The sequence below is a fragment of the Falco cherrug genome, chromosome 16 (assembly GCF_023634085.1).
Source record: "Falco cherrug isolate bFalChe1 chromosome 16, bFalChe1.pri, whole genome shotgun sequence".
Lineage (NCBI taxonomy): Eukaryota > Metazoa > Chordata > Aves > Falconiformes > Falconidae > Falco > Falco cherrug.
This window is the reverse complement of record NC_073712.1, coordinates 9,036,813-9,053,182: the sequence shown is the minus strand read 5'-3', so window position 1 is coordinate 9,053,182 and position 16,370 is coordinate 9,036,813. Positions and strand designations below refer to the sequence as shown.

The window sequence follows — 16,370 nt, the reverse complement described above, 5'->3', positions numbered from 1 at the left end:
CCATCGTGAAGGCTGCTGTACTCAGAAGCCTGTCAGCTTCACCTGAATCCCCATTTACTGGAATTTCTTCTCCTTACTCAGTGAGGGAATTTCATCCCCTTGCTGTTATCTCACCCACAGCGAGTCTCACTGGTAACAGGTTTGCTAAAAAACAACTGAGGGGTCCAGTATGTTCCCTGGCTGGCCTCCCACTGGCACATGAAGGGTCTCAGGTTCTGGCTCCCTGCCACGTGCACATGATAACAGTAAGAAATAGCTCAGGGGGCCACTACCAACCCCTCGGTGGTACTGGGCTTTGATGTACTTGAGAGTGTTGTCCGGTTCGTGGCTGGCAACTCTTCCAGAGCTTGATGTGGGTCTTTTAGTAGTTCTGTTGAAATCCCTCTGAAAGCGAAGCCAAGTGTCAGAGAAGGAAAAGTCCCAGCCACCTTCAGAGTGGCAGGGAGTTGGCAGGAGAAGCCACCTCCTCACATTGATCGCTGAGAAGCAATGACATTAACCTGTACATAATAGCTCTCCGCTCTTCCACTGTCCTCCCAGGAGGGCCTGGCTGGTTCTAAGGGCAAATAAATGATTGAACTGCTTTGCAGTTGAACCCAAACTTAGTTGTTTTCTTTGTCATTTCATATTGTTATTTCTGAAACTGGGATGTGAAGTGTCCTTCACCTCTGTGGCTGAAAGCACAGGCCCTGTCAAATCCTTCCTAGTGATTGGCATAAGCCCATGACTTGCAAAAATCTGTTCTGCAGTGTAGCTCATCTCATCCTTTTGCTCTCCTGCTTTCTGTATGGGGGAATGAACTGTCAAACATAAATATTTATTGCATTGTGGTCAGCAGTATCAGAAGACATTCGCTTTGTAACTCTCCGCAGCTTTCTTCTCAGTACCACGTTCCTTAGCAGTTATATACTTTGGTCATTACTATTAGTGCTTGTTCTTTCATTGTAGCGTGTTTGTAACAGTCTAAAAGAACTGTGAGGTCTGATACACGTGCCACAGCTGGGACTGGGTGCGGGAGCTCAGCGCCTGGGCACGGTGGGGAACATGGTGCGCGCGCAGCGTTTGGCCCTGGTAGGCAGCTCTCAGTCTAGCAGCTGCCCTGGCAGGGTGCAGAGAGTGGCCGTCATGCTTCTGCGGCTGTGCAGGTTTTACTGTGCTGGTCTAAGGACACCGAGGTGTGTGTGGTGCCTGCCAAGTGCCCCAGGGCACTGCTGGGAGCACGCTGCGAGCTGCACCTGTGTTGCCTTTTGAGCATCTTGCCTGCAAGTGAGGTGGGAGGGAGGCACAGGATCAATCACAAGGAAAGTCAATGGTATTAGTTAGCAGGGTGTTTACAGCTCTTGGCTTTCCGTCCACAAATAGCCACATCTGTTATGATTAATGGATAGTAATGAAAGGAAAAATGCTGGCGAAGAGGCAAGCAGGCATCAGGCACATCCATTTGCCTGGCAAAGGTTTTACTAGGAGAAAAACAAGGTGCATCACACATGCAGATGCCTCTTGGAGGCATCTACCTGTTTGTATCTGCTCTGGCTCTGAGACTCAGCTTGCTGTCAGCTCTGCCAGGTGGGCTGTGATGTGCCGTGGTGCTGAATCCTGCTGTGGAGCCACTTGTGCGGTGGCAGGGAGTTACCATTTTCCTTGCTATAATGTCAGCACACAGTGTGGTGAACCTCAAGAGTTCAGAGGGAAAAGACCTGTGGGTGGAAGTGGACCCGGGAAGGGTAGCACTTGGTCTCACTAGAGGAAAAGCACATAAAACATGAAGCTGTAGGAGAACGTTGTGGAGTTTTTAATCTGTGTACGTTCTGTGTTTTGCTGGGATGGTTCTGCAAGAAACAGTGAATGTTTTCCTAGCTAAGTAAACTAATTTAATGGGACTTCCCCCCCCCCCCCCAAAAAAATACCCCAAACCCAAAACAGGTGAAGAGACACCAACAGAAGGGTTGTTGAGGGAAAAGCCTACAAAGAAGGTGTGAGAGGAGCAGAGCCAACATCATCCCCAAGACACTTTGTGTAGCAGTCCCGTAGAGCTCCTGCAGAAACATTGAGTGCTGCATTTGGCTCCATCCCCTCCTTCTCTCTGTGCCATTCTTTGGGAATGGGCCAATAGTGGTACATCTCAGCTGGTTGTAACACACCCAAGGACATTTCTGTTTAATCAAAAATGAGAAGGGTAAATACAGTTTTCATAATACCCCCAGAAAGCTCCTGGTGACTAATAATACATTAGATCAATCGTGTGGATAAGAAGATCGGAACACACTTAAGCAATGATATAAGCTATTAAAATAGCTAGCACTCAATTATTCAATTAATGATTGTACAGCTTGTGAATCAGTGAAACATTTTTGGTTTCAACTCTGCAAAGGTTATGGATTCAGAGCTTCCATTATTTCCTAAGAGGTACTGATAGGAATTTTGGAAATGTCCCAACGTCTATAATCTGCAAGAAAATAATGTACCCACAGGACACGTTTTACTCTCTTGTATTTATGGTTGCAAAGAAAAATCTCTTGACCCAATACAATGAGGTCAAAGAACAATTTGTGTTAGTTTTATACCCTGAACAGATCCTGTCAGTGCAAGGAGAGGAATAGAAGATGAGATGATGCCCAGAGGGTGGCCCCACGATCTCATATAGGGCTGCTCTCTTCTGACACTTGTGTCCAAGGTTTCTTGCTCTCGTCCCTCCCAAACCAACATGAACCAAAGCCCCTGGGAGGACAGACCCAGCCCAGTGTGCTGTCTGGATGCCAGGCACCCTTGCACCATGCAGCGGACACAGCCTCCAGTATAGCCGGTCAGATTTGGGTGCTCATTTCTTTGGGAATAGAACAACCATTTCTAATCATAATTTCAGAATATTTATTTAAAATTATTTTCTATTGTCAGTAAGGTCTATAGGTGACACTGGTAGATGCAGTGTCTGATTGGAGCTGGAGGCACCAAAGTGAAAGTTACACTCGCAGTCCTCAGGCTTAGCTCTAATGCAGGGCAGTGTTTGTGGCAGGTTCCAGACTCTCCTTACAAAGCACTGCCTCCTCAGTGCAGAGTTCTTTATTCAGGCTCTTCGTTATGTAAAACAATTCATCTTAAAAGAGGAAGAATAAGTCTAGAGGTAACAAGTGCCATGTTTTAAAAAGGAAATTATAATTTCAGGTACATGGGTTTTGAGCAGTCATTTAAAGACACTGTAAATGAATGAGGCTCCATAAAAGGCTGAGCCCCCTGGCCTCCGAAAACTGGCTGTGCTGGGGCAGGCCCAAGTCAGCTCAGTTCTCAGGGTGCTGGTAACACCAGCGGTAAAAGTGCCAAACGTTTTGGAGCGCTCAGAGGTCTTGCTCATCGCTGCTGTGCCCCTGGAACAGCAGCCCGGCACGGGGGCACACGTGATGTTCAAGGTGCCACAGCTGAAACGCAGTCAAGGGTTGGAAGCTGACGGGGGCTCTAAAGGCGCTTTCATGTGTGATGAAACTGATCCTGGTACCTTAATATGGTACCTTTAGTACAATATTTTGTGAGGCAAGAGATTTAGCTCCCAGTAGAGACATCGAGAGGCACTAAAGGTAGCGGAATAACAACTCAGTAAATGTTTCCACATCTTCCATTATTGCTTAGTGATGATGAGGCTGTGACTCGACATCATTTTGTCACACTGGAAAGGAAGCTGTTTGGGATGCTGTTGGCTTATTAAGGTGAGCCAGAGATCGGAGCAGGAGCTCTGAGTGGGTGAGGGTATGAAACTGTTATCTACCAGCAAATAGCAGCTTCTGAGGCAACGTTTATTTAGGTACTTACAAGTCCAGTCATACATTGCTGTGTCCAGGAAACATTTGGCTGCCACTGTTTCTTTCATACACTCTGTGCTTGAGATTTTCAATTTATTTGCTAGGCAAGTGAACTCTTGTCAAGAATCAAGACTTTCATATAACGTTCATTAGTATTCGGCATGTCTAGGTGGAATATCTATCCTTTGCCTTACCAGAGAACAAGAAGGAAATAATTTGGCAAAAATCTCATCTATCAACAAGATCTATTCTTCTAACACTTAGCAAAGCTTTAAGTGCATTTACTTGTCTTTATAGTTCCATCGCTCTACTACTAGCAGCTACAATTTCTTTTCAGCAGATCAGTGTATCATACTGAAATGAAGCAAACACTATGTTTCCAAAAATGAATGGGTTGTTTGCTCTACAGATGTGGGATCTGTATGTACAAAATAAATTTTATTTCTTTTTATTCCACTTTTGGAAGTTGCTTGGAAAATTTCTGCTGACTTCAGATGATAATGTTTTCTAGTTTAAATAGTACTTTTGGATTCTTTAATTTTTTTTTCATGAATTCCCGTGAGCAAGGCAATGATGCTTATCAGGAGATAAGGCTGCATGTACAAGAGGGCTGAGTGACGTGTGGAAGTTGTTTCATGGGACACTAGGAGAGTAAACTGTATTGGCCTCTGTGTAATCCAGAAACTACCAAATGTTGCTGAGTGCCATCTGCTGGTTAATTCACTATTTATATACATACATATATGTGCCTCACGCTGTGTTAGCTCTCTGAAGGCATCTCGGAGGGGTCGGTTGTCAAAACAACAGCAAGCCTGTCACTCAGTTGCCACTAAATGGGTCCCTTCATGGTTCTCTTCTGTTTTAAAGCTATGACCCCCGGGTCTGTAACTTATCTTGTAATTCGTGCTCAGCTTCAAAGAAAATCACCATGTTACTCTGAGCCATCTGCACTCTCTGCAAAATGCTAGGCACCGACAAAGTCCCTGAACCTCTATTACTGAACCAGTGGCGCCGAGCGCACTAGAAAGCCATGAGTGGGCTTGTCGCCGTGTCCGGGCAGAGAACACGGCATGGCTGCGTTCTGCCGTGGTCTTGTGCTGGGTTCGTACTACATTCCTTCATTTGAGGAGATAGATGTTTGTGTCACACCCTTGGCACATACGTATTGTACATTCAAGCAAAACTTGATACTAATATAATTTCCTTAATGGCCTTCATTTGATGTTAGATATCACTTCACTTCTGCGTAAGAAATGGAGCTGAAAAAGAGGCATGCATTAGCTGTGATGTTGCAGTAGGACTGTGCTGTGGCAGTGCAAGGTGGTCCTTCACTATGATTTGAAGCTGTAACATGTGGACACATGTTTTTTTTTCCTGTTCTCTGTATTCATTTTTAGCCAAACAATGGCTGGGATACACTAGAAGCGCTGCCATATAGCAACGTGTCATTCGCTTGAAAATGTCAGGAAGGAGAAATAGTGTGAGTGCTGCCTGAATCCTGCCTGAAATATCATGGTGGAGCGTGGAGGCAGCCTTGCTGGTTCTTGCATCTTTCCAATATAATGTGTTCTCTGTTTTATTGAAGGAAAGCGTGGACCTGGGAGAGATCATGTTTTCCCTTTGTTATTTGCCAACTGCAGGTCGCCTTACCTTAACAGTCATTAAATGCAGGAATCTCAAAGCTATGGATATCACTGGTTACTCAGGTAGGTGCTGGATGGCTGAGGACCCCACTGCATCCACACTTCTTCCTCCTCCCTCAAGGTAGTCTCAATGAACAGCAGGCATATGACTCTTGATGCCAAGGATGTATCATCATGGAAACACCTGACAAGCTTTTGTCAAGTATGAAAAAAGTGTTAAAAGTAAAATTATATTTTAAAACCATTCCCAAGGGCATGAATCCAGGGAAGGGGATTATACATGAATACGCTATTCAAGGAGATGGCCAGTGGCTTCCCATCCCTATTGAAGGGTTTGCAGGGCCAAAGCTCTGCTCCATCTCTTGGTTTGGAAGCTTCAGACCTGTTGCAGGTTCTGACCCCAGTAGTTTTACGTTAGTAGGGAGTTTTCCATCAGATAACCCCCTATAGCCAGAATCCATCATTTCACCCCAAGATTAGGAAAGGATCATGGTCCACCTGGGCAAATCCCATGTGAATGTACAGTGGCCAGTACTTAAAACTTTAGAATCAAAGTCACCTGAAGACTGTATGCATTCACAGTCTCAGAGGGTTGGCTTGCAAATTCAGCATGCACAAATTCTGGATTTCAACATAAAAAGCAGTTTCTTTTCCAGAAATCAACATCGTAGTATTTGAATTTCATCAGCGACTTGTGTAAAAGGCAGTAGCAATACAGTAAAAGATCTTTGCAGAAAAAATTTCTGCTCAGCTGGAGCTTGATGCCATATGGAATGTCTCAGAACTGAGACTTCAGATTAAGCCAGCTCAGTGTTTCTGTAATAATACATTGCACGTTTACTGTTACTTGAAAATGCATTGAACTTGCCTGGGCAGCCGTTTGTAACTTCAGGGCATTCTGCCATGACCAGCCAGTGGAAAGCATGTGAAGCAGAGCTGCCCTAATACCTTTTCTTTCTGCTGCTCTCTGACATTGGGGAAATGGGGTTTAAAATTCCTCTGCTTGCTGTCACTCTGCTATGTCCTGTTAGCAACTGGATAGTTTTGGTAGCAGTGCAGGAAAGGATCCCTGTAAAATAACCACCTCTGCCTGTTTGGACTGCCAAAATGCAGCATTGCATTTTGCTCTCTTAGGCACATTTTGAAAAAGTTGCAGTTGCTCGCTCTGCGAGCACAAGTTGCTGCCTGTGGCCATGCAATTAGCACAAGCTAGGGTGCCTGAGTCCCCATTACCATCTTTGGAGGAATATTGGCTTATGGTTCGATGTTGGTTCTTCTTACACTTGCAAAACCCTTACCACAGCAAAACTGATGGAAGCGGCTGATTTTTCCTTGCAAGAAGTCTGCAGTACTGGTTCCTCAGTGCTGGAACCTCATGTAGCACTCACACCAGTTCAAGAAATGGTGGATTCAACTGGTACACAGACATGTACTTTTTTCTAAAAGTACATTTGAGGAGTGCCTTTGGCTCATGGTAGCTCACAGTCTGTGAGCTACTATTTCGATAGTGCTGTTTCTGTATTGTGATGGTACCAAAATAACCTTCCATAAGCAGAAGGCCTTTTCCTATCTCTTCCTCTCCAGATCCATATGTCAAAGTGTCATTGCTCTGTGATGGGCGAAGACTGAAAAAGAAGAAAACCACCATAAAGAAAAACACACTTAATCCTACTTACAATGAAGCAATAATCTTTGACATTCCCCCAGAGAACATGGATCAAGTCAGTCTGCTTATCTCCGTCATGGATTACGATCGGTAGGTGGGAGGCTCTGGAGAGCAGGAGGGGAAAACATCCCACTGGTTGCAGGTTTTCCAGCTCAACAGCCGTTTTCCTTAGTATCAGGGACTCGATTGCACAACTCTGTGGCATCAATCTGTCTCTAGCGATTTATTGTTGAAGTGTCATTGGTATTTATGGTTATGGAAAGTTACCTGCTGGAATAGTATGGTAAAGCTGATCCTTTGCTTTATGACATTTTCTTGAATGAGTACTGTGTTCCCCTTTGCTATTTGCTTGTCCTGCAAACCATCGTCCTATTTTAGAAAGCAAATAGTCTCATGCTAAGCAGCAATTGGTGTAGGAATTATCCATTACTGAACTTGTACTTATTCTTGCTGTACACCACTACACCACACAACCTCCAGATTCTATATCTGGACTGATCTGCAGTTCAAATAATTTTAAGGCTGTTATAATTATCTCTGGCAATAGCAGCCCCTCACGGCGCTGAAGGCTGCATGCACTGGCAGTGGCAGACAAGATCTGGGTGTCGTCGCGCAGCTGCGACAGCCCGTGTTCACCAGCACCATGCCTTGGGGCACTCCGACAACATGGGGTCAGAAGCCTCGGTTAGCCAGCACACGGACAGTCTGAGCGAGGGATAATCATGTTTCTTTCCTGTTGTTCTTCAGGGTGGGTCACAATGAGATTATTGGGGTTTGCCGCGTGGGAGTCAGTGCTGAAGGACTGGGCAGAGACCACTGGAATGAGATGCTGGCGTACCCACGCAAGCCCATCGCACACTGGCATCCGTTAGTGGAAGTAAAGAAGTCTTTCAAAGAGGTGCGTGGAGTTATTTTTCCTTTTAATGCATGTGTTGAGTATGAGTGAGCTGGTTCAAGGCTTTCAGAGAGCTTCTACTTCAACTTGGGATTTTCTGACAAGAGCTGAAGGAATTTTCTCACTAGAAATAAACTCCAGAAAACAAGCATCTCTGTATTGTCTTGAAATAGCTCCTTGAGCTTGCAAGCAAGAATGAAAGGGACTGTATTTACAGATGTGACTGCTACCGTATTGGTTTTTCTCTTTTTCTTTTTTTCTTTTGTTTTTGCTTTTGCTTTTGCTTTTTAAATTAGAGACCAAGAGCAGTAAGGAAAGAGAATGCTGTTCTGATGGCAGAACAAATTGTCCAGGGATATCACCTATTTCAAGTTTAAATTTTTTCTTCCTAAAAGATTTTTCTGTTGACTCATCTTCAAGCTTTTGATGGAAGAATAAATAGAACAAATGTAATTGCTCTAAGCATCTCCAGAGAAAGAGATTCACTTGATGCAGCCCCAGATGATAAAATGGGGCTTGAATGCCTGGGTACCATTTTGACCGTCTCTAGCATTTTCTTTGTCTTGGCACTCCATTTTGTCACCCTTCTGTAGAACTCTTTGGTTTTTGCTGATTTAGGTCGTAAATTCTGCAGGAGAGAGATGTGGGAAATGGAATGCATGCTGTTGACACTTCAGGTATGAAAGGAAAGCCAGCATTTGCAGCCAGTGATAGCATCATAAAGGCAATAAAACCTTCCACTCTATCTGGGGCTAAGGAAGCATTTTCCCTCAAAGCCGCAGACTAAGTGCAGAAAACGCATCTTATTTTCCCCTTCAAGCTCAGATACTAAGCTCTACTGGAAGGCAGATACAGAGCTTGGTGATCTTCCACAGCACTCTGAATTAGTATGCATCAAGCCCTATGTTTCTTTGAAATCTGCTCTTTAACAAGAATGCAGTTTGTGCTCAGCGTGCTCTGTCCCATCTCATATTCATCAGGCTGGTTTCTGAAATTCAGACGTGCCCATCCCAGAGGCAGGTCTGCTGCTTCTGTGGGTTTCTTTCTTTCTCCAAGCATTTGTAAGCAGCAGCTGTGTGAGGTGATACCAGCCACCCGGGCACAGCTCTGCAGCAGTTTTCATTACTGCTGCATCCCTCGGTGGGCATTTCTCTATCGCAGATGAAGCGCGGCTGTGGGGCCCTGTGCAGAGCCAGGGTTTATCAGAGAGATATACTCACTTCCCAGACCCAGGCCGATTACACTCAGTGGGAAAACCTGGCAATTAATATTTTAGTTTAAGACACAACAGAGGTGCATAGATCAGACAATGGAAATCTGAAAATTCACAGTTACTTGTATGAGGCTTGTGTTGTATGAGGCATGTATGTTACATATCATGATCTCATATTGCACCAATGTAAATTGGGAGTAACCACCTAGGTCAGCTATGCAGAACAGGTATAGATCAAAACAGAATTAAACCGACGTGCAAATTGTGTATGTGTGTATATTTATATATATATAAAATGGTAAATACTGCCTTTGGGTGGTGAGCAGTACCAGGTTTTCATTAGCCTTTGCATGCTAAAACACTGGCATCGTACACATGAGCCGTAGCTGTTTGGGCAGGCAACACATGCCATCTCACACCACCACTGAGAGCTGGGGATCAGCGGCCGCTGAGCTTCAGCATAAATGCTTAGTGATCTACCATTTCATGGGTTAGCTCAGTGTCTGTATCATCCGAAGCACCTCACAGCATGATACCAGCTGCCACACCTGACCCAGGGGCAGGAGTTCCTTCTCCAGTCTGTAATTTATGACTTCATTACACTATTTTTCAGATGCAGGTAGGAGTTTGAAAGAAAGACTCCTGTAAAGTTTTTGATAATCAATAGGAAAAAAAAAAGCCATAATTATTGTGGTGAAACTCAGAGAAACAAAGGAAGGCATGTAAGATGACTCACCTTCTAAAATATACTTTGAAAACTACTGCTGAGCACGCAAGACTTTGGAAAAAAAACTGAATGAATCATTTCACCCCCCAGTGTACAGGTCAGGAGCTCTGCTTAAAAGAAAAGAAGAAAAAAAAAAAGGCAAAAAAAAGCGCCTCTGATCATCTGTTCTGGTATTTCTGCCACAAGCTGGTGCACAGAGCCAGCGAGCAAATGGTCCCTGTATTTATTTGCCCTTTTAAGTTTTAGCACTGCTGTCTGCAAATCCCTAGTGAAGCTTAAAAAAAAAGAACAAACAGAAAAGGCACAGGCTCCTGGAGAGAAATCCATGGGAAATGGTGTTTGTTGGTTACAAGCAATTGCATCATCTTTTCCATATGTGTTTGTGCATTTTTTAAAAGCAATCTGGGCTTTGTATCCTGTGTCATCAGCTCCAGGTCCCCGCACAGACGGAGGCCGGGCAGCAGGGGCCGATGGCTGTGGCGGAGTTGCCTGCCAGCTCCGCGGTCCAGCCCCGGGGCTGCCAGCCCCCTGCTCCATCTGCCCTTGACTGCAAGTGCTGGGGTTAAGCTGCTCACCCTCCATCCCTTTTTCACCCTCGAGTATTCTTGGAGGTGAGCTCAGGTTGTGCTGGCAACCTGAGCGGTCATCTTCATCTTCACCTTCAAAAGCATTTGCTGCTGGGTGCCAGCAAATGGAGTGTTTGCTTTCTGGCTGATCCTTGTGATTGTCCTCCATTTGCTCCAGTGGTTAGTGATGGCCTCTGCTGTACATCAGTGTCTTTCCTGATGGAGGGCTTGATCTTAAGCTGAAAGCAAGAGAACTGGGATTGAATTGTCTTTCTGAACGTATAAATTGAGCAGTGGATGACTGGAGCTGTTAACCTAGGAGCTGCTCTGTGCCTGCTGCCGCCTGCCCACGCTGCTCCTGGCTGGCCATGCAGCTCAGGGCCACAGGAGGGTGAAGAAAAGAGGCAACCTGGAATTTCTGTGCTAGCCTATACGCCTACTGCCCTGCCTGCTATGCCTTGGAAAAACCCTGGCCAAAAAAGGGGGCTTCCACCACATTGTGGCTGAGGGAAGCTCAGAGTTGCAGGTTCTGGTGGAGTCCCCAGGAAAACCATCATGTGTTGCACCAGGAGGACCAGCCGCGGCCCTGGCGCCAGGACAGGCAGATGGGTGCTGGACCACCGCAGCACAGCTCCCGAGCTGTCCCATGCGGGGGCCTGGGCCGAGCCGAGCCGGTTCCCCTGGCCACAGTGCGCTGATGCGCCCCCAGACCCTCGTCCCTGGGGGGGCAGCTTGACCCGTGTCCTGCCAGCCTGCACCCCTGTTGCGCTTTTGTCTCTTCCATTGCCAGAGCCTTGAGGGGAACTTGCTTCTGTTACATTTGATGTCTTTGGTTGCTCCACTTTTATCAACAGTGAGTAGCAAACAGTAATGACTGCACTTCTTTAATGACCATCGCCATTAGAAAGAGAGCACGTGCAAATGAATCATTAATTACAGACTTCTAAGTACTATCCTCCTCACACAGTTGTTTAGAAGAAGAGCTTGTAAGCAAAGACAAGAATCTCACTTAGTGTTGCATTTTGAAGTTACTCTGGCAATGAACTCTTGTCCTCAGCACAAAGCTGTCCCCGTTTTTCAGCCCCGAGGTTCCGCTTGCACCCGCTGCTGTGGCCTCGGCCGCCCAGGTGTGCCTTGGCCACCCCCCATCGCCCATTCTTCTACATTGCTCAGAACACCCATCAGCCAGGTTAAGTGATGTGTCTCTAAAAAGAAATACAAAATTTCTTTCTGGAAAGACTTTGAAGGGGACTTCTGGAAACTGGAAATTTCTCTGTTATCTATGAAAGACAAACTCTTGTCTGATATCACAGAGTAGCATCGTCAGTGCAGTGCAGAATGGGTCTTTGATGTTGCCGAGTATGTCTGATATTCAGCATAGGAGCATTTATTTGTTTTAAACGTTTCTCCAGATAAAAACTGGTAACTTGGCTGAGAGCTAAGTCATGCCCATAATGAAGAGCAATCATTTATCTTTAAAGACATGCAAAACCAGCCTCTTCCAGATTTGTGGGCATGTTTGACTTTCATTGAACTGTTTGTAGCTTCTGACTTCTAATTACTAGTTACTAGTTGGTTTACCTTTTCTAATTAAATAAGGGAAAATATCATCCTCATGGCACACTGGTGTCTTGAACCTACTCTCAGAAGAGTTTTCATCATTATTTTTGGAGTAGCAAACATTGTCACTGTAACTGCAGGCAGATCAATGCGAGGAGCATGCGGCGGACTCTGCCAAAATCCCGTATCTATTGCAACTGCTGCTTATCTGCTCATTTATTGGTAGTTCGCATGGGAAGGCTGTATCCATATTATCAGTTCCTCAGGGATTTCAGCAAATATGTTTGACATGAGAAACAGAATAAACTGTTTTCTTACCTTAAGGTAGCTTGTTTGGATGGACAAATTTTCCAGCTTCTTCATTCATTAATTTCTGCTCAGCTCTGATGAAGTATGGCCCATATAATGCAAACCTGTGCAGTACTTTACAGACTGGTCTTTTTGGGAAATTGGCCGAATTCTTGACCCTATCTCTGCCCCTGCTTTGTAGCTGGCCTTGAACGAACATGAAGGTGCTTTGTGCACTGCACAGGCAGGGCAGACCCAGAAAGGGCTGGCGCCCATGAGCAGCCATGCCGTGGACAGCAGACTCCATAGCACGTCACCCACCATCATCAAGGGCTGCCTGCAGGGTTGCAGCCTGTGGCACACAGCAGCCAGGGAAGCACTGGGATGCAGTGGGGTGCACCCCCAAAGCAAGAAGAGGGCCCTTGGATGCAGTGGGATGCATCCCTGGAGCACGGAGGGGGCCCTGGGATGCAGGAGGATGCACCCCTGGAGCAGGGAGGGGGCATGGCCACCCCAGCCCCAGGCCCTTTGTTATTGCTGACACCGAGAACATCTGCAGACGGCTACTTGGCTTGCTCAGCCTTCCCGCAAGCACCATGCTGCCTGCCTGTTCTGTCATCTTCAGTTGCATTTCATCTGGAATGCCTTTGCCGAGCAAGGGTGAAGTTCAATTTGCTGAATGAGTTTTCACCCACAGAAGTGAAATTCATGCACGCTAGAGCATTAATATTAGCCAGCAAAGAGTTTCAGCTTACGTAGGAGAGGAAGGAATTGTTCCCGAGGGAGGATGGAGCAGTGGAAATACTCTGCCTCCTGTTGTCTCTAGGAGATGTATATCATTTGTCATTTGAATTTAATAAAATAACATAGTGAGATGGGCAAGGGTTCAAAAGCTTAAGGAATAATGGGTTTGAATTATAATAACAGACCCCAAGGCAGATGGCTAGTAATTTATGATCCCATAAGTATAGCAAAAAAAATGTTTGCTACATCCACTGACTCTCTGATCTGGTTTTCACTTTGAGAAATATCTCTGGCACTGTGGACATAGTTTCTGTGGAGTAAAATTACCAGACTGGAAAGACTTGAGTAATTTGCAATTAGGCAGTATTTCTAAAACAAAAAGGCAACAGCATGAAACCAGGAAACAGCAGAAAGCTGAACTGAGAGCAAACTTTGTCTTCATAGCACACCCAGACACCGATTATTTTTCCTTTTTTGTGAGCACTCTTCATGATTGTGAATTGATTTACAAAGCAATAAAGTAAATTGTTCAGTAATTCTTCCTGAGTGGTTAAACGCAGGCGTTCAATAAGTTGAAACAAGCTGTAAGGCAGATGAGAAAACTGTGGAACAGGAGACAGGCAATGCCGTAAGGGGACATGAATTTCAAATAATCTCTCCCATTTGCTGAGACGTTCTTTCTTTTTTCTCCCACCAGTGGCAAGGCCGGGCAGCGAGCTTTGACAGCCAGGGCTCCTGTCCCTCACCTAAACCACCACCCACACCGTGATCCCAAGCGCGGCCAGCGAGGTGGGACTAAACCAAGTTATTTTTGCACTTGGCCTACAGTCTCAGTAATTTGTTGCTGAGTGGCAGTGGCAGCAGAGAGACTTTCCAGTCTAGTTGTTCCCGCGTAAGTAAAGGCAGAAACCCGTTTTGTGGTCAAATATGTCTTTGTCTAATACGTCTCCCAAGGTGATTTTTTTTGTGGCTTTTACCGTATGGATCTGTTTCCAGAGGAAGAAGGTGGCCTGAGACATGAGCTGGAAGTTAGGTCTGTAAACTAACATGTAAAATAGTTTTTAGTGTGTACAGAGGCTGGAAAAGTGCAAAGATGCTCTGAATGTCTACAGACAGCCTAGGTGGCCAGGAGAGGGGACATGCGGACCGGCCCTGCTGCCCGGGCTGTGCCTGCTTGGAAAAGCAGCAGCAACAGGCATGAGAGACTTCTGATCTGCCAGCAGCTCTTTACTCTTGTGGTCAGCCCAAACCCAGCAGCGTGTTCACGGGATTCCTGTTCTTGTAGAGGTGTTCATGAGCTGTTAGCAGTTTGTGCAGTGTGTATCCCAAATTCCTTTTGTCATATATAAAAAATGCCGTTGATTCCTCAGGGGGGGGGAACTGGGTTTTTTTCCCTGTATTTGAAGTCTCCCTAGAGCTACTTGCATGAACAGTTTCTTGAAGACCCCTTTGTACCTGCTGCTTACCCCCCTGTACATCACCACGTCGCCTGGAGTGCAGTGGAGAGAACTGCGCTGCCACGAATGGGGCCCAGATGTACAGAGGGAAAGACGTTACAGAAACAGGTGACCTCCTTGCATGAACACTAGATCTTTATTTCTTATATCACCTTAGTAATAAAGATGGAACAAAAGGGTAAAGGGGAATATAGAAACACAACCAATACTAAAAAAAACTTCAAAAGTTTTTCCTTGAACTATCAGCACATCCTTACTGAAAAAAGTTTCTAAGGCCCAAACCCTGGAGGAGGATCAAGTTTTGGAAAAAAAAAAAAAAAAAAAAAAAAAAGAAACTTTGCTGGTCTCTTGGCTGCAGAGGCCAAAAATGAAGTTATAACATCCCAAGTACTAGCTTTGCAAATGCAGCTAAATCAGCTGATCTTTATCAGACAGCTGCAGATTTTGGACACTTTCTCATTGTGGATTTTTCTCTGAGTTAATAAGTACATTAGTGTTGTTTGTTCCACTGTAATTAAATTAAGTAAATGCAAATATTTTGGTTTTGAGTTAAAACGAGACTTGCTAGCAAGGCAGCCATTTCTCCTCACATCAGGTTAGTGGAACTGCACGCATAGGCCATGATCTTCAGGTCAACTTCAGTTTCCACGTTCCTAAATGTCACAGCATCAGCCTTCACTGAACATCATGACTAGCAGAGAAGGGTATTTGTTTGCGTTGTTTTTCTGGGTAAGACGAATCCTTTGTTCAGTGAAGGATAAATACATGTTTTCTCATCACACCTTATGTCTTAATTCTCTTTATGTGCCACATGCTGTAGAAGCAGAAACTCAATAAAATTATTTTATTTGTAAGACTTGCCTCGCGTGGTGAAATATTTCCTCTTGTAGTTATGTGATTTTGGACAGTTACAGTAACCACAGCAGATGCTATAAAACGTGGCCACACCAGCCCCCCACGTGGTGTGAGGCACTGCAGGGGCCGGCTGCAAGACACGGAGCAGAGGCTCCTTCAGCCATAGACTCTGCAGGTCTTGGTTGCCCTGGGACAGCAACGCACACACCCCATCCCACCCACCCCCGGGAACTGCTGAGCACTAGTCACAGCAGAAAAATATATATATCAAGCACGTACACTTCACTGAAATAAAAAGGTAGTAAAACTGCATTAGCTTTGCATGATAAAGAGCACTGTAGACTTTTACTAAGGGACATGGTTGAGGGCACCCCTTTTTGGGACACCCATCCTTTCTGGGAATGTTCCAGGTCTTACTATAGGAAAGAGTTCTAACTGTTCAAAATCATTGACTTACAGGGGTGGATGGTTCAAAAACTGACTGCAAGCCCCCTGAACCTTGACCTGGGCTGCACTGAGCCGCAGGTCTTCAATGCCAGAAGCTGGAAGGGCCCCTTGCAGGTCTGCAAATCAGAGTACCCGTAAGGCAAGGCTTACCCAGGAGAAGCTGCCGCAGACCCAGCTGGATGCAAGGATGGCACTTGACAATCATAGATTGCACTAACCCACTCAAATCCTTTTCTTCTTTAATCTTGGCTTCTTGGTTTTTGGTGTTCTCTGTATAATCTCTGTCTTTTATCCATTCTTCTCGTTATGTTGGATTTAGTCAAAACATACGTGGGATTTGACACAAAGCTTCTATTTTTAATCCTTGCTTCACACAGATAATCAATTTCCACTCAATACTGGCTGTCACTCGCATTGCTTGAAAACTGGATCTCACGCTAGTGACTAACACCCATGCCTCGATGGCTCAAACCCCCTACACTTATATTTTAAATGCTGAGATTTTGCCACATCCCTCG

At 45.3% G+C, this 16,370-nt stretch overlaps 1 protein-coding gene across 1 annotated transcript in view; it reads left to right on the top strand.

The window, feature by feature from the left end:
- The window catches only part of SYT6 (synaptotagmin 6), a 39,495-nt gene extending 24,091 nt beyond the window's left edge, over nucleotides 1–15,404 (top strand). Inside the window, exons 4-7 of the mRNA XM_005447114.4 lie at nucleotides 5,377–5,497; nucleotides 7,019–7,190; nucleotides 7,848–7,998; nucleotides 13,791–15,404. Of these exons, the coding sequence (XP_005447171.2) occupies nucleotides 5,377–5,497; nucleotides 7,019–7,190; nucleotides 7,848–7,998; nucleotides 13,791–13,862 (516 nt within the window). The 3' untranslated portion in view covers nucleotides 13,863–15,404. The remainder of the gene's footprint in view (nucleotides 1–5,376; nucleotides 5,498–7,018; nucleotides 7,191–7,847; nucleotides 7,999–13,790) is intronic.
- Nucleotides 15,405–16,370: the final 966 nt, after the last annotated feature.